Source organism: Stegostoma tigrinum, chromosome 1 (genome assembly GCF_030684315.1).
Source record: "Stegostoma tigrinum isolate sSteTig4 chromosome 1, sSteTig4.hap1, whole genome shotgun sequence".
NCBI classification, from domain to species: Eukaryota; Metazoa; Chordata; class Chondrichthyes; order Orectolobiformes; family Stegostomatidae; genus Stegostoma; species Stegostoma tigrinum.
In genome coordinates, this window is record NC_081354.1 from 13,573,163 (window position 1) to 13,591,613 (window position 18,451).

General features: G+C 41.7%; 1 protein-coding gene and 1 long non-coding RNA gene across 10 annotated transcripts in view; one reads left to right on the plus strand and one right to left on the minus strand.

Moving 5' to 3' along the window:
* The window catches only part of nrg1 (neuregulin 1), a 741,182-nt gene extending 722,966 nt beyond the window's left edge, over positions 1–18,216 (plus strand). For all 9 annotated transcript variants that reach the window (XM_048529321.2, XM_059652855.1, XM_059652885.1 and 6 more), the window contains 5 exons: positions 193–295; positions 2,979–3,105; positions 8,920–9,050; positions 12,102–12,305; positions 14,518–18,216. In XM_048529321.2, coding sequence (XP_048385278.1) covers positions 193–295; positions 2,979–3,105; positions 8,920–9,050; positions 12,102–12,305; positions 14,518–15,157 — 1,205 coding nt within the window. In that variant the 3' untranslated portion in view covers positions 15,158–18,216. The remainder of the gene's footprint in view (positions 1–192; positions 296–2,978; positions 3,106–8,919; positions 9,051–12,101; positions 12,306–14,517) is intronic.
* LOC125451777 (uncharacterized) lies at positions 1,490–15,136 on the minus strand. The gene is made up of 3 exons (XR_007247392.2): positions 14,429–15,136; positions 9,417–12,356; positions 1,490–1,867 (listed from the first exon to the last, which is right to left on the minus strand). It is a non-coding gene; the product is annotated as an uncharacterized LOC125451777 (long non-coding RNA).
* Positions 18,217–18,451: the final 235 nt, after the last annotated feature.

Below are 18,451 nucleotides of genomic sequence, written 5' to 3' on the forward strand. Positions count from 1 at the left end.
AAAAAAGAAAATTGCGGTGAGCTTCCATTTTGTGCATTTTAATTGCCTTGAAGAGCGCAGAGCAGGTGGAAAATGGAAACTGCACGAGCAATTTCTGCCCATCATAACAGCTAAATATTACATTTCCATGGCACATTGGCTGCACAGCAAACCTCAGGCTATAACCTGCTTTTTTTTTGCTTGTCTCTTCAGAAGCTGAGGAGCTGTACCAGAAGCGAGTGCTGACGATAACAGGGATCTGTATTGCCCTCCTAGTGGTTGGCATCATGTGTGTGGTGGCATATTGCAAAACAAAGTAATCCAAAGTTTCATTGTCTCAAATCCAGTTGGTGCTAATTTTCTGTTTCCTCCCCACGAGTGAATTCTCTTTGTGCTTGAAAATTGGTTTTCTTTAAAGTCACCCTTTGCACCCAATGATATTTGGGAATGACAGAGCACTCAGCAAAAATAATGGTGCCATAGGTTTGATAGGTTTGGATGGCATCTCTTGTTGAAAGTCTAAGGGCAACATATAACTCAGTTCAAAGCAAATCAGAGACAAGGTGATGAAGTTTGATAGCACAGCTGACTCTTCCATTGACAGGATCCAAACTGAAACCCAGCCCATGTTCTCTCTTTTTGTTTACTGAATAAGTCTTAATTAAGTGAAAGGATTTTGGACAATCTGAGCCCAGTTCTTAGTGAAGATGATCCCTAAAATCAAAAATAATTGATGCCGTGCATCCATTGAAGATTCCAAATAACAGTGACTATTTTGAGAAAAGAAATTCTTACATGGATTATTTTCAGTGATTGGGCTAAAACAAATTCTATGGGAAGTAGAGGGAACTGTACTACATGAATAGTTGTGCTGTAGTTGACCTGAAAGCTTGAAGCTACGGCGCTCCAAGTGATCAAAAGCGAAGTGCAATGGATGCTGGAAACCTGAAACAGACACCAAGAATGCTAGCAAAACGTAGCAGGTTTGTCAGGCCCACTGCTGATGAATTTCTCTAGTATTTTCTGTGTGTGTCGTAAGTGAGTTTGTGTTTCCTTCCCTAGCTCAGGCATTCGTTCTTTAGCTAAGCACACAACTAAATGTTTTCTTGAAAGGAAAGGAAACTGGGACAGAGAGCTATCAAGCGCTTCACCAAAGGAGGTAGTGTTAAAGAGCGAAACTAGCAGAAACCCAGGAACATGTCACGTGTTCATTGTACCCAGATGCTTTCTATTCCCCAGTTCATGGCCTGAAATCACAAAGGACATGGGGAAAATATATGTTCAAATGTACAAAATGGATATTAGTGGATTGGTCACGTATTAAAGGCCATGGAAAGGAATATTGGTCAGATGGTATGAAGAGAATCTAGCTCACATTTGCCATTTTTGACAACTTTAAATTTCATCTGTAAGGTGTAAACCAGCACTGAAGGCAACAAGGTTACACAGCGATCAAAATATAAAGGTCACAAGAAAGCTAATTCAACTTCATTGTTTATTAAAGTGACACTGCCCAGCATACATTATTTCATTTAAACCCTTCGTCCGGCTCAGTATCCAGCCTCATCCCCACACAGCCCTACCCACTAACTTCAATCCTACATAGTTGGATGTGCTACTTTGTCGCCCACTCCAGAAAGCCCTGACTCATTTTTGTCTTTGCCTTTGCAATTTGCACTTCGCTCGCTGTACACTGGCAGAGAGGGATAACCTGATGAGTCAACAAGCGCTCTTTGTTCCTGCCCCAATGTCTTCTGTTTGAAAGAACCCACATGTTTCAACATCTTTGGCATTTCACAGAATTACAGGTTTAATGTTTCAAATAAAAATAAACACAAACAAAAAATGCTGCTGTTCACTCTCTTCCCCTCCAAATTCACATACGTTTCTGTCAAAACAAAATGAGTAAGAGTATTTGTTTTGGTAAAACTGTAAAAATAAAGAATTATATCTCTATTTTTGTGTCATATTGGATTGATAATGTCGACAGCCTGTTATATCATCAAAGATTACACGGGCCCAGATATGTTGACATTAAAGGATTGAATTGTACTTGGAGACACCTGGTGTAGAGGTTGCACTCCACTCTGTAGCGCTAGAATAAAAAACAGCAGAGGTTCCAGGAAACATTGATTGACACTACAATGATCAGGTAGTCAGGCTGCATGACTTAACGCTCCTGTGAGCCAGAGATTCAAGAATGTGGTAGATGGATATTTGCTGTGAAAATCATGAACATGGTCAACTTTCCCCAAATCTAAATGTCGCTAAGCATATTCCTACAAATCTCTGCTGTTTAAATATATTCATATTTTAACCTAAAAGCACAACATTTACTTGCGGGGAGAAAAAGAAAGCTTTTAAGCAAATGGAAGATGTTTCACAATGTGGTAGCGTCTAAAGCCAGTAGACACAAATGTTGGATAGTCACTGATGGATTCAGTAAAGAATTAAGGAGTAACATTTTGTCCCAGGGGGTGGTTAGTAACATAGAGCAGGAGTACTCCAGTCAGCCCTTCCAGCTTACAGAGAAAGAAATGCATGCCAGGAACTATCTTTTGGAGGAGCATAAATGACAGTATAGACCAATTGGGCCAAATGGCCTGTTCCTGTACTGTACGTTTTATGTAATTCCTGGTATTTCTATCCTTAGCATTTGGTTTTAGACAATTTATTTTATAAATATGTCCCACAATCTGTGCCATGTAGACCTGGCTGCAAACAGCAAAAATGTTTTAGTCAGTACAACCCTTCATTCAGTTGGTTCTTTTCCTATATTTATTTTTAGAAACACTTGGTTTGGATAGGAAGCAGAGGAAGGATTCTGTCAGAGCCCTATGTAAAGGGCTGGGCATTCAGGTTGCATGCTACGCTGACACTGAAGAAAACGAGTGTCACAACTTCATAGCTTGAGTTTTAGTCCTCCTACTGTACAGAACTCGACATCTAACCATTGTCAATTGTTTTTGTCTCTGATTGCATTTGCTACCGCCACCCAGAAAACAACGGAAAAAACTTCACGACCGGCTCAGACAGAGTCTCCGCACTGAGCGAAACAACATGGTAAACCTCGTGAATGGACCCCACCACACAAATCCTCCGGCAGAAAATGTCCAATTGGCAAATGTAAGTTGATATTGACGTGCGATCCGGTGTTAACCGCTTTGTCTCGGCGCAATTGTGAGATGCGACATAGAGTTACCAATATCCAGGCAGCGTCACTGGGGTGATTTGACTGAGGGATGCCTTCTGTGTGTCACAGAACTGCCCCAGGTAGATGTGGTTCCACTAGCGCTGTTGTCTCTGCAGTCAAGATCTCGAGCGGATTTCAAACCACAGGCAGTTGTACCTGAGCAAAGCTTTGGCACTTGAATTTCTGGCCATTAGACTTCGCCCAATTTTTTCAGCAGGGAAAAAGTGATGCCGCAACCACTCCACCAATATGGACCCACCAGAGTGGGTGCTTTTGACCAGAAGGAATGGGGTTGCTTACAACAGACGTAGTAAGAACAGTTAATCTCTGTGAAAGTGCAGCAGAGTTACTGGGAGTGGCTGTACAACAGCCAGACTACCATCATCGGCACCACTGCATTAAGCAGAGGCCATCAATGTTACTGAAGATGCACTGCAGGATTAACAGTTGAGTTAGCAAAAATGCAAGAAGCAATTTAGAATTGTGTTAAGAATTGCCATACTTGGAATAGTCGTATAGAAATATCTAATTAAAAGCTAAGTATTATTAGATGTGATGCAGGCAGCACTCCATTGAATGTACTATTTTGACACAATGTACGATGTATAGCATTGTATGCCAGTAGATGGAATATAGAATTAATAGAGTAGGTTTTTTTTTAGATTAGATTCCCTACAGTGTGGAAACAGGCCTTTTGGCCCAACAAGTCCACACCGTCCCTTGAAGCATCCCACCCAGACCCATCCCCCTATAACCCACACACCCCTGAACACTACGGGCAATTTAGCATGGCCAATCCACCTAGCCTGCACATCTTTGGACTGTGGGAGGAAACCGGAGCACCCGGAGGAAACTCACGCAGACACGGGGAGAATGTGCAAACTCCACACAGACGGTTGCCCGGGGCTGGAATTGAACCCGGGTCCTTGGTACTGTGAGGCTGCAGTGCTAACCACTGCGCCACCATGCCACCAAATATAGGATTAGCAGCACTGTGTCAGTAGATATGATGTAGTTGTATCAACATTATGTTAATGTATAAAATATGGGTTAATGACCCAGAAATTGTTTGAATAGGTAATATCATGGCAAACACCTTGGATCAGATTTTTTTTCACCTGACCCATCAGGTTGTATCATTTTTTTCACTGCAGATCACTGATTATGTGATTTGATAGCACAAATGTCATGAACATTGGGCTCAGGGGCCTGTCTTCTTGCTCAAGATATCAAGAGTTTATAAAGAAACAGAAAGAACAATGGAAATGGAACTGGGCTTAATTATATTCAAATCAGAGATGGCAAGGGTAGGAACTAAAAGAGAGTTAAAAAAGAGGCAAATTAAAATTAAATTAAAATTTAATCAACCTACAAGTTGTGGAGAATTTGATCTCCTGGAGTATCTCTTTGCCACGAATTGATGCATGTTTAAGCTGCAGTGTAAGACTAAGAGCACTGGTGTGTTACTATGTCGACATTATATGATCAGCAGATAAACTGAGGTTGAAATTTTTGAATCAAGTAAGAGGATTTGAAGATAGTGAGGGATGCATCAAATGCGGCACGTGGCCTACCCTCTGCCCACCACCCACTCAGTCCCAACCTGTCTCTATTTTATCCATTTTATACAAAGCAGTGAAACAGAAGGGAACCTGCACCCCATTTGGACCCATTGGTTTTTCTTTACTAAATTCGCTCACGGGATGTAGGTGGTCGGTGGCCAGGCCATCATTCATTGTCCATCTCTAATTGGCCAGAGGGCAGTTCAGAGTCAACCACATTGTTGTGGGTCTGGAGTCACATGTAGGCCAGACCAGGTAAGGTTGTTTCCCTTAAGGACGTTAGTGAACCAGATGGGTTTTTATGTCAATCGACTGGTTTCGTGGTCATCATTAGAGTTTTAATTCCAGATTATTTATCAAATTCAAATAGTCGTGGGATTTGAACCAGAACCCCCAAGACATTAGCTGAGTTTCTGGATGAATAGCTTAGTGATATTACCAGTTATCCATTGATTCCCTTAAGTGGCCACTGATTGACCATTTAAGTTCTCATTCCCATCCCTGATAATATTTTACCCTTGACAAGGTGACCCACTGTAACTGAATGGCCCCACAAATTTGGCCAGGTTGACACAAGAAAAGTACCTCCCTTCGAAACCTCTTGTGCCATCAGAAGTGCCCCTGCATACTTGTCTTTAACCGTCTCCTTTCCTCCCTCCTCACAGCTCAATCCAAACCTCCTCACTGTCCTTAATCTGTGCTGCCAGGCCAATTCCCGTGAATTTGCCTTCAAACCGTTAACTCCTCTTAATTAGGGATCGGCTATAGTCCCAGCAGCGGCCACCAACTAAACCTGGTGCTGCTGAGGCGCTGGAGCTGCTGGTCATCTCATTGACCAGCAGTTCTCTGAAAGGGGACCTCCCCCTCAGATGTGAGCTGGAATCTCACCCTTTGCTAATTAACAACCCGCTGAGAGTAAATAGCAGCAAGGCGGTCCAAATTGGCAGGAATACATCCCCAGCCAAATCTTTAGCTGGCAAAGCAGAAACCCTGCCGTTCGGGGGGAAGAAACTATCTACCCATGACTCTAAGTGATGACAGAAGTGCATACAGACAACCTTTACAAATTGGAAACAAGCTGTCAAGTTGTAATGTCGAGCCAAGCCATCTTCCAGCCTTTCCACAATTTATTAAGACTTCACACATGTATCTCATTGGGAATGCTCAACTGATTAATGAGTTTTAATGCACTGCCATAGCTTTATTTACTCTTAGGCGAGTGTTCAGTGATAAATACAATAAGTAAATGAACAAAGATGTGTAAGCGACAACAAGTTTTTGTCATGACCAACATTTTTTGTGGCATCTTGTTTCTTTCAACATCTCTGTTCAAAGTGCGCCAGTTCTTTGCAGTAGGTAACAGATGCCATTCTTGAACCTTGAAATAAAAGATTGCAACGCTGCATTTATTGAAGATTGGAGAGTAGCCACATATTTCCTAACTGAATCTTTAAGTGGCTCTAACTCATAGATCTTCAACCAGGCAGAGCTGTCCACACTAGTTTTATGTCAACTGTATTTAGAAATATCTTAAATTGGCCAACATTGCACCGGTCAAACATTTCCCTCATCCTTCTGGCTGATGCCATCACATCATCTCCAGAGTGGGAGAGCTTTTCCCAGCAGGAGCCAGTGCTTTAATATGCTACAACTCACTGGGTTAGCATGCTGAAACTTAGGCCTGTCTAATTTCAGAGTCATCACAAAGGTTAAAAATTCTTATCAAAATTCACAAAGTACCCGGTTTGCCTGTCTAACAGACCAGGCTTAAACAGAAAATATATATCAGGTTTCTGTACTTAACAAGAACTGCTATTTGTTACAAATAAATTGATTTTAACCACAAGACAAACACTGGTCAAACTCCAACCCCCTTCTAAAGTCCACTCCCTGTACACAAATATGGATAAACACAAATAGCACTAGTCTTCAAGATTCAATGGAGTGTTCCTTTTGTTTCCCAAGTCAGGAACCAATGAAAAAATGGTGTTCTCGACTGGTCCCAATTATACAAACCAATCATCTCCTTACTCACACCTACACGTGCCAGCCTGTCTAGAAACCGCTTCTGCACTGCTTGAACAAAACAACAGTGTAAAAACCACACAGAATTTTAATAACTTGTTTTCAAAAGTGCAGCAGCTTCTTCCACAATCGTTTGTTTTAAAAGCATTTTTTTTCCAATTCAGTCAACAATCAAAAATAAAGTAAAATATGTGATCTTTACAAACGGAAACTTCATACTGAGCCCCTTATTGAAAGCTTAAGACTTGGTATAACATATTCAAGATGACGCCTCATTATTTCAATGGATATGAAGTTAATGGCAGCACTGAGATGATGTTGTGGGAGAGAACCATTAAATATAATTGGCTACAAAAGTCTGTAGTGACAGTGAGGATAATAAGGCCAACATTATGACAATCCAAATGGTTCATTAAGCACAAGTTACTTGATAGAAACTCACATTTACAAGTCTATAAGTGTAAGCCTCATACAATTGCATGTATTTCTCAACATATCAAGCAGCATGAAAACCAAGATATTGTTCCTAAGTTAATATTTTGGCCAAGATATTGAGCATTATACAATTCAAAGAAATAGAGAAATCTGCTTTGTTTGAGTCATTCTTTACAGATGTCAGTTCAGAATCTAAGACATCTTTCTTTGTTTATGAAAGACCCAGTCTTATAGCTTCTTCCACATACCAGTCCAATCTATTCCCCCTTTTATATTTTTTTTGGGGATCACCATTAAATTAATTAGCTGCACTGTGACAGGTAACAAGCACTGCCCTTCAGGGGCAGTACACCAACAACAAACATAGGGTAAGGTAGATTATTTTTTCCCCTAATCAACCTGTTCAGAGATGCTATAACTCAGCTGTGGAGTATGTGGGACTTGAACCCAAGCCTCTCGGTCCGAGGTAGGGACTCTACCGCTGCGCCACAAGGGCACCCAGGGAAAGATAGGAAGTGAGGGAGGGATCAAAATTAAAGTGTAGCTAAAGGGGGAAATGATCCACTCTAGTCCCCATGTGCCCACCTCTCTTTAAATGCCTGAAGGATTTTGGTGGACACTGTATGTTCCCTCTTTAAGGATCCTGCACCGGTGCCGCCCCCCGCCCCTCACCAGGAGTTTCTTTTTTTCCTTTTTCTCATCTTCAGAAGTGCTGTTACACAAAATTGCCTTTTTTAACCACCAGCGTATTGGCCATGGTTCTTTTCACCCATGATCTACCACCATAAAGTCACCCTGCTTTGACCCCCACCTTTACCACTCGATTAATTAATCTGTTAACCACTTTCTTTATTAACAACAGAAACTTGCAATCAGTAATCAATGCCTCTCCATATTTGGTATTCATTGGAAAGTCTGCCTGCAGTTTTATGGAAATATAATGCAGCAAAAACAAATGAAATTTTTCATACTTTTGATCAGTGGGTTTTGTACTTCTGATTTTCTTTATCACTCAGTGTATTAATATTCAGTGAACATGTTAAGCAGAAGCTAAGTGAGTCAGTACATCTTACTAAAGAATGACACCGTTTTTACAAAGTGTCAATAAGCTCTAATTTTGTCTAGAATATTCTGCCAACTGTGGACACCTGTCATTTAACCTAGGGATAATGCGGAATTTATCACTACATTATAGACAGTTCAGTCAATCTCACTTAAGGACTAGGTGCAGAAGATTAGCTTCTTGGTTGACATTTATGTTGATGATATACAGTCAGCGGAAAAGGTAGGTTTGATGGGCCCAGTTGACAAACTCTTATCTGTTTTTTTTTGTAGATAAGAATAAGAGAAAATTTGATTGAAGTCTTCCAAATCATGAGAGCTCGGGACAGAGCAGACGAGGAGAAACTGTTCCCACTTGTAAAAGGATTAAAAATGACAGGGGCATAGCTTAAAGAAGTAAACACAATATGAAGGGATAAGAGAAACTATATCACAGAGGTCTGAAATGCACTGCCTGGAAATGTAGTGGAGGCAGGCTCAATTGAAACAAGGGGACGTTAAATACTTATTTAAGTAGAAATAAGTTGCAGGGTTACAGGGGAAGTGTGGGAGATTGGCACTAAGTTATGATGCTCGTTTAGAGAGTTGGTGTCAACACAACAGGGGCCTGTGTCTGCACTGTAACACTTCTGTGATTCTAACCCTTGGGCTGTTTGTTTACAGCAATATATAATGAAAAACCCTGGATCCACTGAGCACGTCATTGAGCGGGAAACAGAAACTTCATTCTCTACTAGTCACTACACATCGACAACCCATCACTCTACGACAGTCACTCACACGCCCAGCCACAGGTATCTGAATTAAACATCATTCTTGGATCAACCAGCATAGAACAAGTACAACTAACAAAGATTTATAAGGATCATAAGGGGAAGCTCAAACCATGCCTAGATACATCGATTATTTGTGGACAATAGTGTTGAAAATCCTTAATCAAGGAACCTTAAGATGAAAAAATGTACTTCTGGTGAAGTCTCAGGGAATCCAGGTCATGATTTTAGCCACATGCACTCCCCACCAGTGGTAACTTGTTTGGTATGTACCCCTGTTTGGGACCAACATTGCACCAACCAAATTCCATTGAAAATCAGAGGAGTGGAACTCCAATGTTTGGAGCAACTTCTCAGAGTTCTTACACCTCACTTTACATTAGTTACCTTTTGAGAGAGTGCTCAGCCAGACATGAGTCTACTGGAAACTTGATCGTGAGGTTGGTCCAGGATAGATGGATTTTCCAGTGGATTCCTCTTAAAGATGAGCGCCTAGAGAGAGAGAATTGAAAACCAAGGAGCTGGTGTAAAGAACCTTGATTAGACCAACCTTGGAGAACTGGTAGCAATCTTTAAATTATGTTTCCTACTAAAGGAAGGCGAGTGTCCAGCAATATAAAATAGACACCTAATAAAGACTTTAGGGGAAACCTCTTTACTCAGATGATGGTGGGAATGGGCAACTCATTCCCACATGGACTGGTTGAGGAAATTGCATGGAATGATTTAATAAGGAACTTAGTAAGAGGGAGGGAGAAAGGAATTGTGTTCAGTTGTGGTCTTAGTATCTTAGGAAGCATGTTCTGGCTATGGAGGGTGTGCAACAAAGGTCTACCAGACTGATTCCTATGTTAGCAGGACTGATGTATGAATAGAAACTGACCAGTTAGAACTATATTCATTGGAGTTTAGGAGAATGAGGTTGGACCTCATAGAAACCTACACAATTCCAACAGAACTAGACAGGCTAAATACAGCAAGGATGTTCACGATGACCACGGAGTCAGGAACCAGGGATCACGGTCTAAGGACATGATGGGGTTGGGGGCTAGGTCATTTAGGACTGAGGTGAGGAGAAAATACTTCACCCAGAGAGCAGTAAGCCTGTGGAATTCCTTGCCACAGAGTGAAATAGACACAAAAGCACTGAATGTTTTCAAGACAGTGTTAGCTATAGTTCATGGGCTAAGGTGATCGAATGGTGTAGGGAGAAAGCAGGAACAGGATATTGAGTTGGATGAGCAGCCAGGGCAGACTCAAAGGGCCGAATGGCCTACTCCTGCTTTTGTTTTCTATGTCTGTATGAATATAAGAGCATTCCAGTAGGATTAATTGAAAAAGAGCAAGAGAAGGCTCGCTTAGAATGTAAATAGTGACATAGAACCATTGGACTGAATGGTCTATTTCACTGCTGTAATTTGTATGTAATACAATGTAAGTTTTTATGTTGGAAACCCTCAGAAAAGCTCATGGTAGACATGTTTCAATCTTTGAGATGAACAGTGTGGTGGTGGGTGATGATGTTAAACTTAAATAAAAGACATTGTTACTCATATCTCATTACCTTCAGCTCTATCAAATAATACAGAAGACTTGGGCCAGAAAATCAGATTGTTAGAATAAGTGAGTAGACTGGGTAAGAGTTAAAGCTACAGATGGCCCCAACCACACCTTCATATATTGATACCTGGTGAAAAGTATACATCATGTAGATATACATCTATGACAATGTACAGGTACTGAAGCTGAGCTTAAGTGGGATCAAACTGGGGCTTGTTACCACATTTGATCCTGGACACCAGGCCAGAAGAACTGGAATCTTCCACCACACTGCCCCCTCAGTTAAACCCTACTCACTAAGTTATCTTACTGCCACCATAGTTCGAAGCTTTTGTAACAAATAAGGTAAATATAGACAGTATAGTGAAAACAGCATATAATTACATTTATAGTCAATTAAAACTTATTTCCTGTGCACAATTCCTCTTAATGTTTGCCTCTATAAATCCCTATGTTCACCCTATTATGTTGCCAGCTGTCTGTCTAAAACATTGACTCTCCTCCATCCCCTGCACAGTTACTGGAGGGTAGTTGTTGTGGGGTTGATGGGTGGCTAGTATGTTACAGTATGATACCTTAACATAAGCCATTACAAATGTGATGATGCAAACATTAGCTCAAATGTGAGAGTTTAAAATGCGTGCTGAATAATATCAGAACACCGCAGTCTGATTGTTTCCTATTGTCTATCCCTGCTTGACTTGAAGGCACTGTTTAGTTGCTTTCTAATTCTGACGTGGACAATACTACAAGCCACTTGATATTGGCTTGACCTCCCATTGACAGCTTTCCTTAATTTCATTTCCAATAAAGATGCTGCTTCACACTTGAGTTTCATTTGCCATGTGCCAAGGAGGAAAAGAATGAACAAAGTCACATTCCTTAATGTGCAGCGTTTCACAATGAAACATGGCATTGATTAGTCCACTTTATAACTGCAAACCAATCATGCGATATGTCCAATCTGAAGTTTTGCATCGGATTTGGCTATTTGTTTATTTGCACAGAGATCTGAGACCACCACCCTAACAAGCAATGGGTGATCTACACAAACAAGCAATGCTCAGTTAAAGCCATCAGGTATGGGAAAATTGCATTAAGCTCCCTCTAACTAAAACTGAGGACCTGAGCAATAACCATTGAGTTGGAATGGAATATTGCCCCTTTCTTGTTCATTGGTGGTCAATATTTTTAAGGAAATTTTGTATCCTTCTCCTTTGCCCACTATCATTCACTGCCCATATGCTGGTACATAAAGGCTATGCTACTTGGATTAACATTCTGGGCCTGCTGTGCTCCAATGCTTCATGCTCTAAGTCACAATGAAACAGGCAATGAGCTGGCTGCACAAGATACCGCAACATCAGGCTAATAGCACTACAGGGACACTACAGTCACCCCTAGAAAGTAATCACTGAAGGCCCTTCCGTCTCCTACATCTCAAAAGAAACAGACATGAAGACATTATTGAACAAATGATTTAAAGATGTTTCTCTTTTGTATTGGCCATAGTTGGAGTACAGGCCAAATAGAAAGTGTCATCTCAGACAGCCCCTCTGTGCTGGTAACATCGTCAATTGAAACCAGCAGGCACACCAGCCCAATCAATCACCGAGGACGACTCAACGGGGTGGCGGGTCGACGAGAGATGCTTATCTGTGTAAGGAATTCCAGAGACACTCCAGACTCTCTCCGAGATTCACCACATAGTGAAAGGTAGGTCCTTCAGCCATTTATATGCACGGTAGTGTACTGCATCTGCAAGAACTGAGGTATAACAGGATCAGAGGACAAAGCCTTTTACTGTAAGAGGAGTTCTGACTGTGAGTTGAAGGCGTAGTTTGGACTTTAGGGATTGAGGGCATGGCTTTGATTGGCAGAGTTAAAAGTAGAGGAATGTATAATTTCATTGGAGGCAGTTCAGGGAAGTTTCGTTGGCATAATTCCTGGTACAAAGGGATTCTTTTATGAGCAAATGCCAAACAGTTTGGGACTCTACTCATTGGAGCTTAGAAGAAAGAAGGGATCTCATTTAAACATACAGGATGCTTAAGAGGTTTGACAGGGTAAATACTAAGGGACGTTTTCCCCAATGGGAGAGTCTGTGGCCAGAGGACATTGTCTCAGAATAAAGGGGTGCCAATGTAAGATTGAGATGAGAAGGAATTTCTTCTCTCAGATGGATATGAGTCTATGGAACTCCTTTCTGTAGAGAGCCGTGGGGCAGATCTTCATGTATATTTAAGGCTGAGACAGGTAGACTCTGCCCGGGGTATATTAACCAACCTTCTGACCTCTCTCAGTTCACAAATTAACATTAAATTACAGATCTGTAGCACCTATCAGGAATTGGATTAAAAATTCCTTCCATAGCCATGACATGAGTAGCAAAGACTTTCAAAGGAAGTTTGCCCGGATTGAAACACAGTCTGAGGAGCTCCTACAGAACGACCACCCCCCACCAAGCCCAATTACCAGTGCAATCGCTAATAAGACCCAGTCACCGCCCGGGAACACCCAGCTCCACCAGTGAACCCACATCCAAATCAGAGGTATGTCGTTCTGCAGCTCCACCGCTCCAAAAAGCTGATGACTGATCAAGAAAGAATTAGCTGAAGGCTTGTTTTCTGATCCAACAATTTGAACTTTAGGAAGCATGTGAGAGTCTTTGAGATTGTAGAGAGGAGATTTACCAGAGCGGTTCCAAGGATGAGAGATTTTAGCTACATTAGGGGTACGGCTGGAGTTGTCTTTTGACAAAAGAAGATCAGAGGGAGATTTGGTCAAGTTTGACAAGATTATGTCAAGTTTAGGAGAAATGTTGTTTCCCTTAGGTGATGCTGAAGACTGAGTGAATACAGATTCAAGGCTCTGGGCAAGGGGCACAGGAGGATTGTGAGGTTGAATGTTTTGCACAGCGAGTGGTAATGACCTGGAACATGGTCTCGAACTCGCTTCTGTTGAATGACCCTATAATTTCAATTTTACAGGTTGAGGAAGGCTGGGCTTACAGCTGCCCTGTCTCTTTAAGAGCAGTTAGTTTAAAAAAGGCTGCCCCACAGTGAGAGTTTGCTGTGGACAATCTTGACAAGCAGAGGGTAGGATTTAAGGGGATAAGAAACAGGAGTAGGCCGATTGGTCCCTCGAGCCTGCCCTGCCATTCAATAGGAATGTGAGCTGATCCAGTATTCTTCACATCCACTTTCCTGGCCTTTCCCACAATCCTTGATTCTTCCAACCCTCAGTAGAAAGAGATCCTGCCCTTGTAACCTGCTGGCCAATCAGACTGGCTGGCGGCCTCAGCAGTGCCAGTGGTTTGGGGGGTGGGGGGCAGTCAGAACAGCAGCTGTCTTTGAGGGGTGATGGAACCGGGTCAGTCCTGCTCCACCCGGGGTGAGGGGTTATCAGGCACCATTTGCGGAATGGAGTGGGGGAAAGGGTAGGTTTTTGGGGCTCAAAATGAGGTTGCAGTTGTGGGGAGAGGGTGACTTGGATGTCCGTGATATTTCGCTACCCTTTCGATTTTGGTGGGGGAGAAAACAAGCCCCCACCCCCTCTCCATGTCTTTCAGTGCCCACCATGAGTGGAGCTGGCTTTAGTGGGTGATACTTATCTTATCTAACCTCCTCTATGTGTAGCGATATATGGGCAGATGTGCAAGTGGGTGTTTACCTGTATTATGGAGACTGGGATGGGGTGGACAGAAAGGCAGGGGCCAAAACTGTATTTTAGACGATTACACCCTCCCAACCCCATCAAAAACACAGCAAATTGGAGAGGGTGGAGTGTAAATCCAGCCCTGTAACTCTGTGGTTCCTGCTTCCTGTTGAAGTGGGTACCTGTCTCTTATCAAGGAGCAGAGGAGACTGTTTATTAGATCTTGTGTTTTTGGTTGTCCTCTTCATTGCTGCTGTTCATGATGTTCTAGGTTTGTCTCTGCCATGACCACTCCAGCCAGAATGTCTCCAGTGGACTTCCGAACACCGGTGTCCCAAAAGTCGCCCAACTGCGAGCTATCACCGCCAGTGTCTAGCCTGACTATATCCATGCCATCAGTGACCATTAGCCCTTTAATTGAGGAGGAGAGGCCTCTGCTTCTGGTGATCCCGCCTCGTCAGCGGGAGAAGAGGCAAGACCCGTACAAGCAGTACCACAACTCCGCCCAGGACAGTGGCAGCATCCCAGCCAGCCCACTACGGGTGGTCGAGGATGACGAGTACGAGACCACCCAAGAGTACGAGCCGACGCTCGAGTCCCCCAAGAAAGGGGCCGGCAACAGGAGAGGGAAAAGAACAAAGGCTAATGGCCACATTTCGCAGAGAATGGAGACTGAGAGCAATCCAATCTCGGAGAGCAGTAGCTCCGACAGTGAAACGGAAGACGAACGAATAGGCGAGGAGACGCCCTTTCTGAGCATACAGAACCCAATGTTGACGAGCGTAGATTCAGCCCCCGCATACCGATTGGCTGAAAGCAGGACTAACTCCACCAATAGGTACTCGACGCAGGAAGAGTTGCAAGTCAGGCTGTCCAATGTAATTGCTAATCAGGACCCAATTGCTGTCTAAAAAAACACATAAATGCACCAGTAAAACTTTATTTTATATAATGAAGTACTCCGGATACTTTACTTTAAATTAAACATTTTATTTTATTTTAGCAGAAGAACCTTGCAGCTAGTAGAAAGTCTACAAGTTTTTATAGATTAAATATATATATGTAAAAAGAAAGTTAGCATTCACAATACTAATGTGCCATATGTAGCGTTTTTACAGTATTTCAACACAGAAAGATATCAGTGGTGCCTTTATGTTACTTTATGCTGAAAGTGGAATTACTACATCTGTTGCCATTTCATGCTACCTGCTAACAAACCTGATGAGAAAAGGAATGTCCGTGATATGAGGGATTTTTAAATTTCCTCGAAGGTGGAATTTGGACTGGGGCAGAAGTTTGAGTCAGTTGTTGACATGAGGAGGTCGGGGGAAAAGAGACTCACGCACAGAGGAGGGAATGAAGTGGGTGCCTCACTGTGATCTGCTCGTTCAGTAATGTTTCACTCCTGTGGTTTCCGACGAGGCTTGATGGTTTATAAGATTAAACAAACCTTCCTGTAAAAAGAGATCAAAAATAGGACTTAACAAGAAAACACTAGAGTCTTGTGGCTGTTGATATCGAGATAAACCATCAGAAACATGTCACGAGTTCACACAAAGATGACTTTGAAGGTGAGGATTCTTTGAAAGCAGTATGTTACATTTGGGTAGTTGAAGGGTAAAGCTATTCACTGAGTTAGATTAAATTATTTCAGTGAAACTGCCTGCTTTAAAAAAGCGGTACCTCTTTCCTTGGTGCTTTTGTAGGGCCATGTTATATTCTGTAAATACTGCAACTCTTTGGAAAGCCATCATAATATTCCCCTTTGAAATAGCAATCAGGCACTAGACTCAGTTAAAGCTCTCATCTGAACCTGTCTACATCACTTGGAAGAGGTTTTGGGTCAAATCTCTGCACAATTAAAAGGGTTGCTGCTTGAAAATATGTTGACTGATCTTGACATGGAAAGGTGAAGAAGTCAGTTACTTGACCTGACTCAGTACTTTCCCTGTGCAGGACATAAGATCCTGGCTGATGGCAGGCAAACATAAATAGAACAAGAGATGGAAGAATTCTGTTGTTCCCTATGTTAGGATTCTGTAATGGTTTGTGATGGTTTGGAACAGTATGTATATACTCTTGTCACCATCTTCGTACTTAATGCCATCGGCTGGAGTTGAAAGCAGGGCTCTGTGTCATATAATCTTTACCTTAATTTAACAGATGCATATATTGAAAATATAATGGGATGTGGCAACATTCATCTTTTGGGGTAATGCCAATTAAAAGCAGCTGGAAATGCAGATTACAATTCACATATTGTCAAAATATATAGCATTGAACCTGCATTCAGCAAAAGGACAACGTTTCTGATATCTTCCTGTGTTTGTGAAACAGACGCATTAAAAGCCTCTTTCAAATAAAGTTTCTTTTTCTGTTTAATTGTGTACTTCATTATCAATCCAGTCAATATAGCTGCAATAACGCCAGTTCCTCCCTTGCAATAAAGACATCAGAATGCCACCTGGCCTCTTAATCCATAACCCTCATCTTCAGAGATCACAATTTCTACTGTTCAAACTGAGGAGATCCATAGGGGGTCATATGGCTTAAAAGGTGATCAAACTGGCCCTTTGAACTTACTGAAAATTTGAATTATTTAAAATTGTGATAAAGTGTTTATAATCAGCACCAGTTCATTTCTGTCACCACAACGAAATGCATCAGAAACTTGTGCGTTTTCACTTCAAAGTGTCAACTATGTGCTTTCATTGCTTTTAGTGCTGTGTTTTTTAAAATTCATTTCGGGCACGTAACTAATACAGAAGAAGGATTCTACAATGTTCACACTCTCATAACTCCAATGGAATTTCTGCAGTTTTGTAGTGAGAAGGTTGGAAGTATCTGACAGCTATTTGAAGAGCACTTGGTGAGACTTAACATTCTTTTCATTCCCTGTCCCTGCTTCCAATATATCTTGCCATGTCAATAGTGATTCAGTAGAACCTTCAGCTTCAGTAGAAACATTTGATGTGTTTGCAAGTGGCAAAGAAACTATTTGTTTGATACTTGAAGGGTCAGAGCAAGGAAAGAAGTGTTAGAGATCACCTAAGATGGACAACTGATACAGGGAAATCGGATTCTCTCACTTTTAATTTGTCCTAAACTCCAAACTGAGCAAACACAAATGCCCAACAATTGAGAGAAAATGGACCAATACAGTTGAGCAAGTGTCTTCACAGCTTCTGACACTCTTTGGAGAGATCAAAACTGTTTTCCATTTGTTTATTACCAAACCCATTCCACCACCTCCCTTTGCTGACATGAAACAAGCTTGAAATCCATCACTTGAGATCTTGTACAAGAGTAATTTTCACAAACTGAAAGCAGTAGGGGTACATTCAAAAAACAATTTTATCTTTTGGGCAGGGGTGGACAGGGAGGGGAGACAATCTGCAGTGAAATTAGTTGAGAGTTTTGTTGAGGTGCTTCTCATCACATGTTATACGCTGTTTGCAATCTTCTAACGTTGAAGAACCGCTGAGCTATAAGTGATTGCAATAAGCATTAACTGTTATGGCTTATCGTGAGCATGGAATATGTCCTCATCTACAAGGAGAACATGCATGTGATGTTATAATTGACCTTTTTAAATGTGCATGAGATGTAAACGATAAGCAGTAATCAGCTGGTGGTTCAGACAAACAGTCTTTACACCTTTTGACTGCACCCCTACAGTTTTCAGCAGTATTCCAGTACTACTCAATAACTGATTTACTTAAAGGAATGTAATATTCGCAAAATGTTGTATCGGCTAGTTACTTACATTCTATATCATTCAGAGGCACACATACCAAGCAGTCATCATTGATGTTAGGGCACTAGAATACATAAAAGTGCTGATACTGTGGACAAACTCTATTTAACAGCTAGTGTTTAAACAGATAGACTATTTTGAAGTAGACACTCGTAACAGGTCCCTTTAAAACAACTAGTCAGACATAAGACTAAAAGCAGAGAGGGAATTAAAGGAAGGTTCTAGGGTGGGAGGGTGGGGGTGGGTGGGGGTGAAAATTGGGTGGATGGAGGGAAATAGAAGCAGACTTAGGAAGAAAATGTATCCTGAATCCAATTGCATCTTGTTACTGTCGATTGATCCCATCCAGCAGGTTTGTTCGCAAATCGTAAATCTGCTGTAGTTAAAAGTTACAAAAGTAAAGCAAGACTTGCAACCAAACCAGACGACGCTTTATATCTGCATCAGT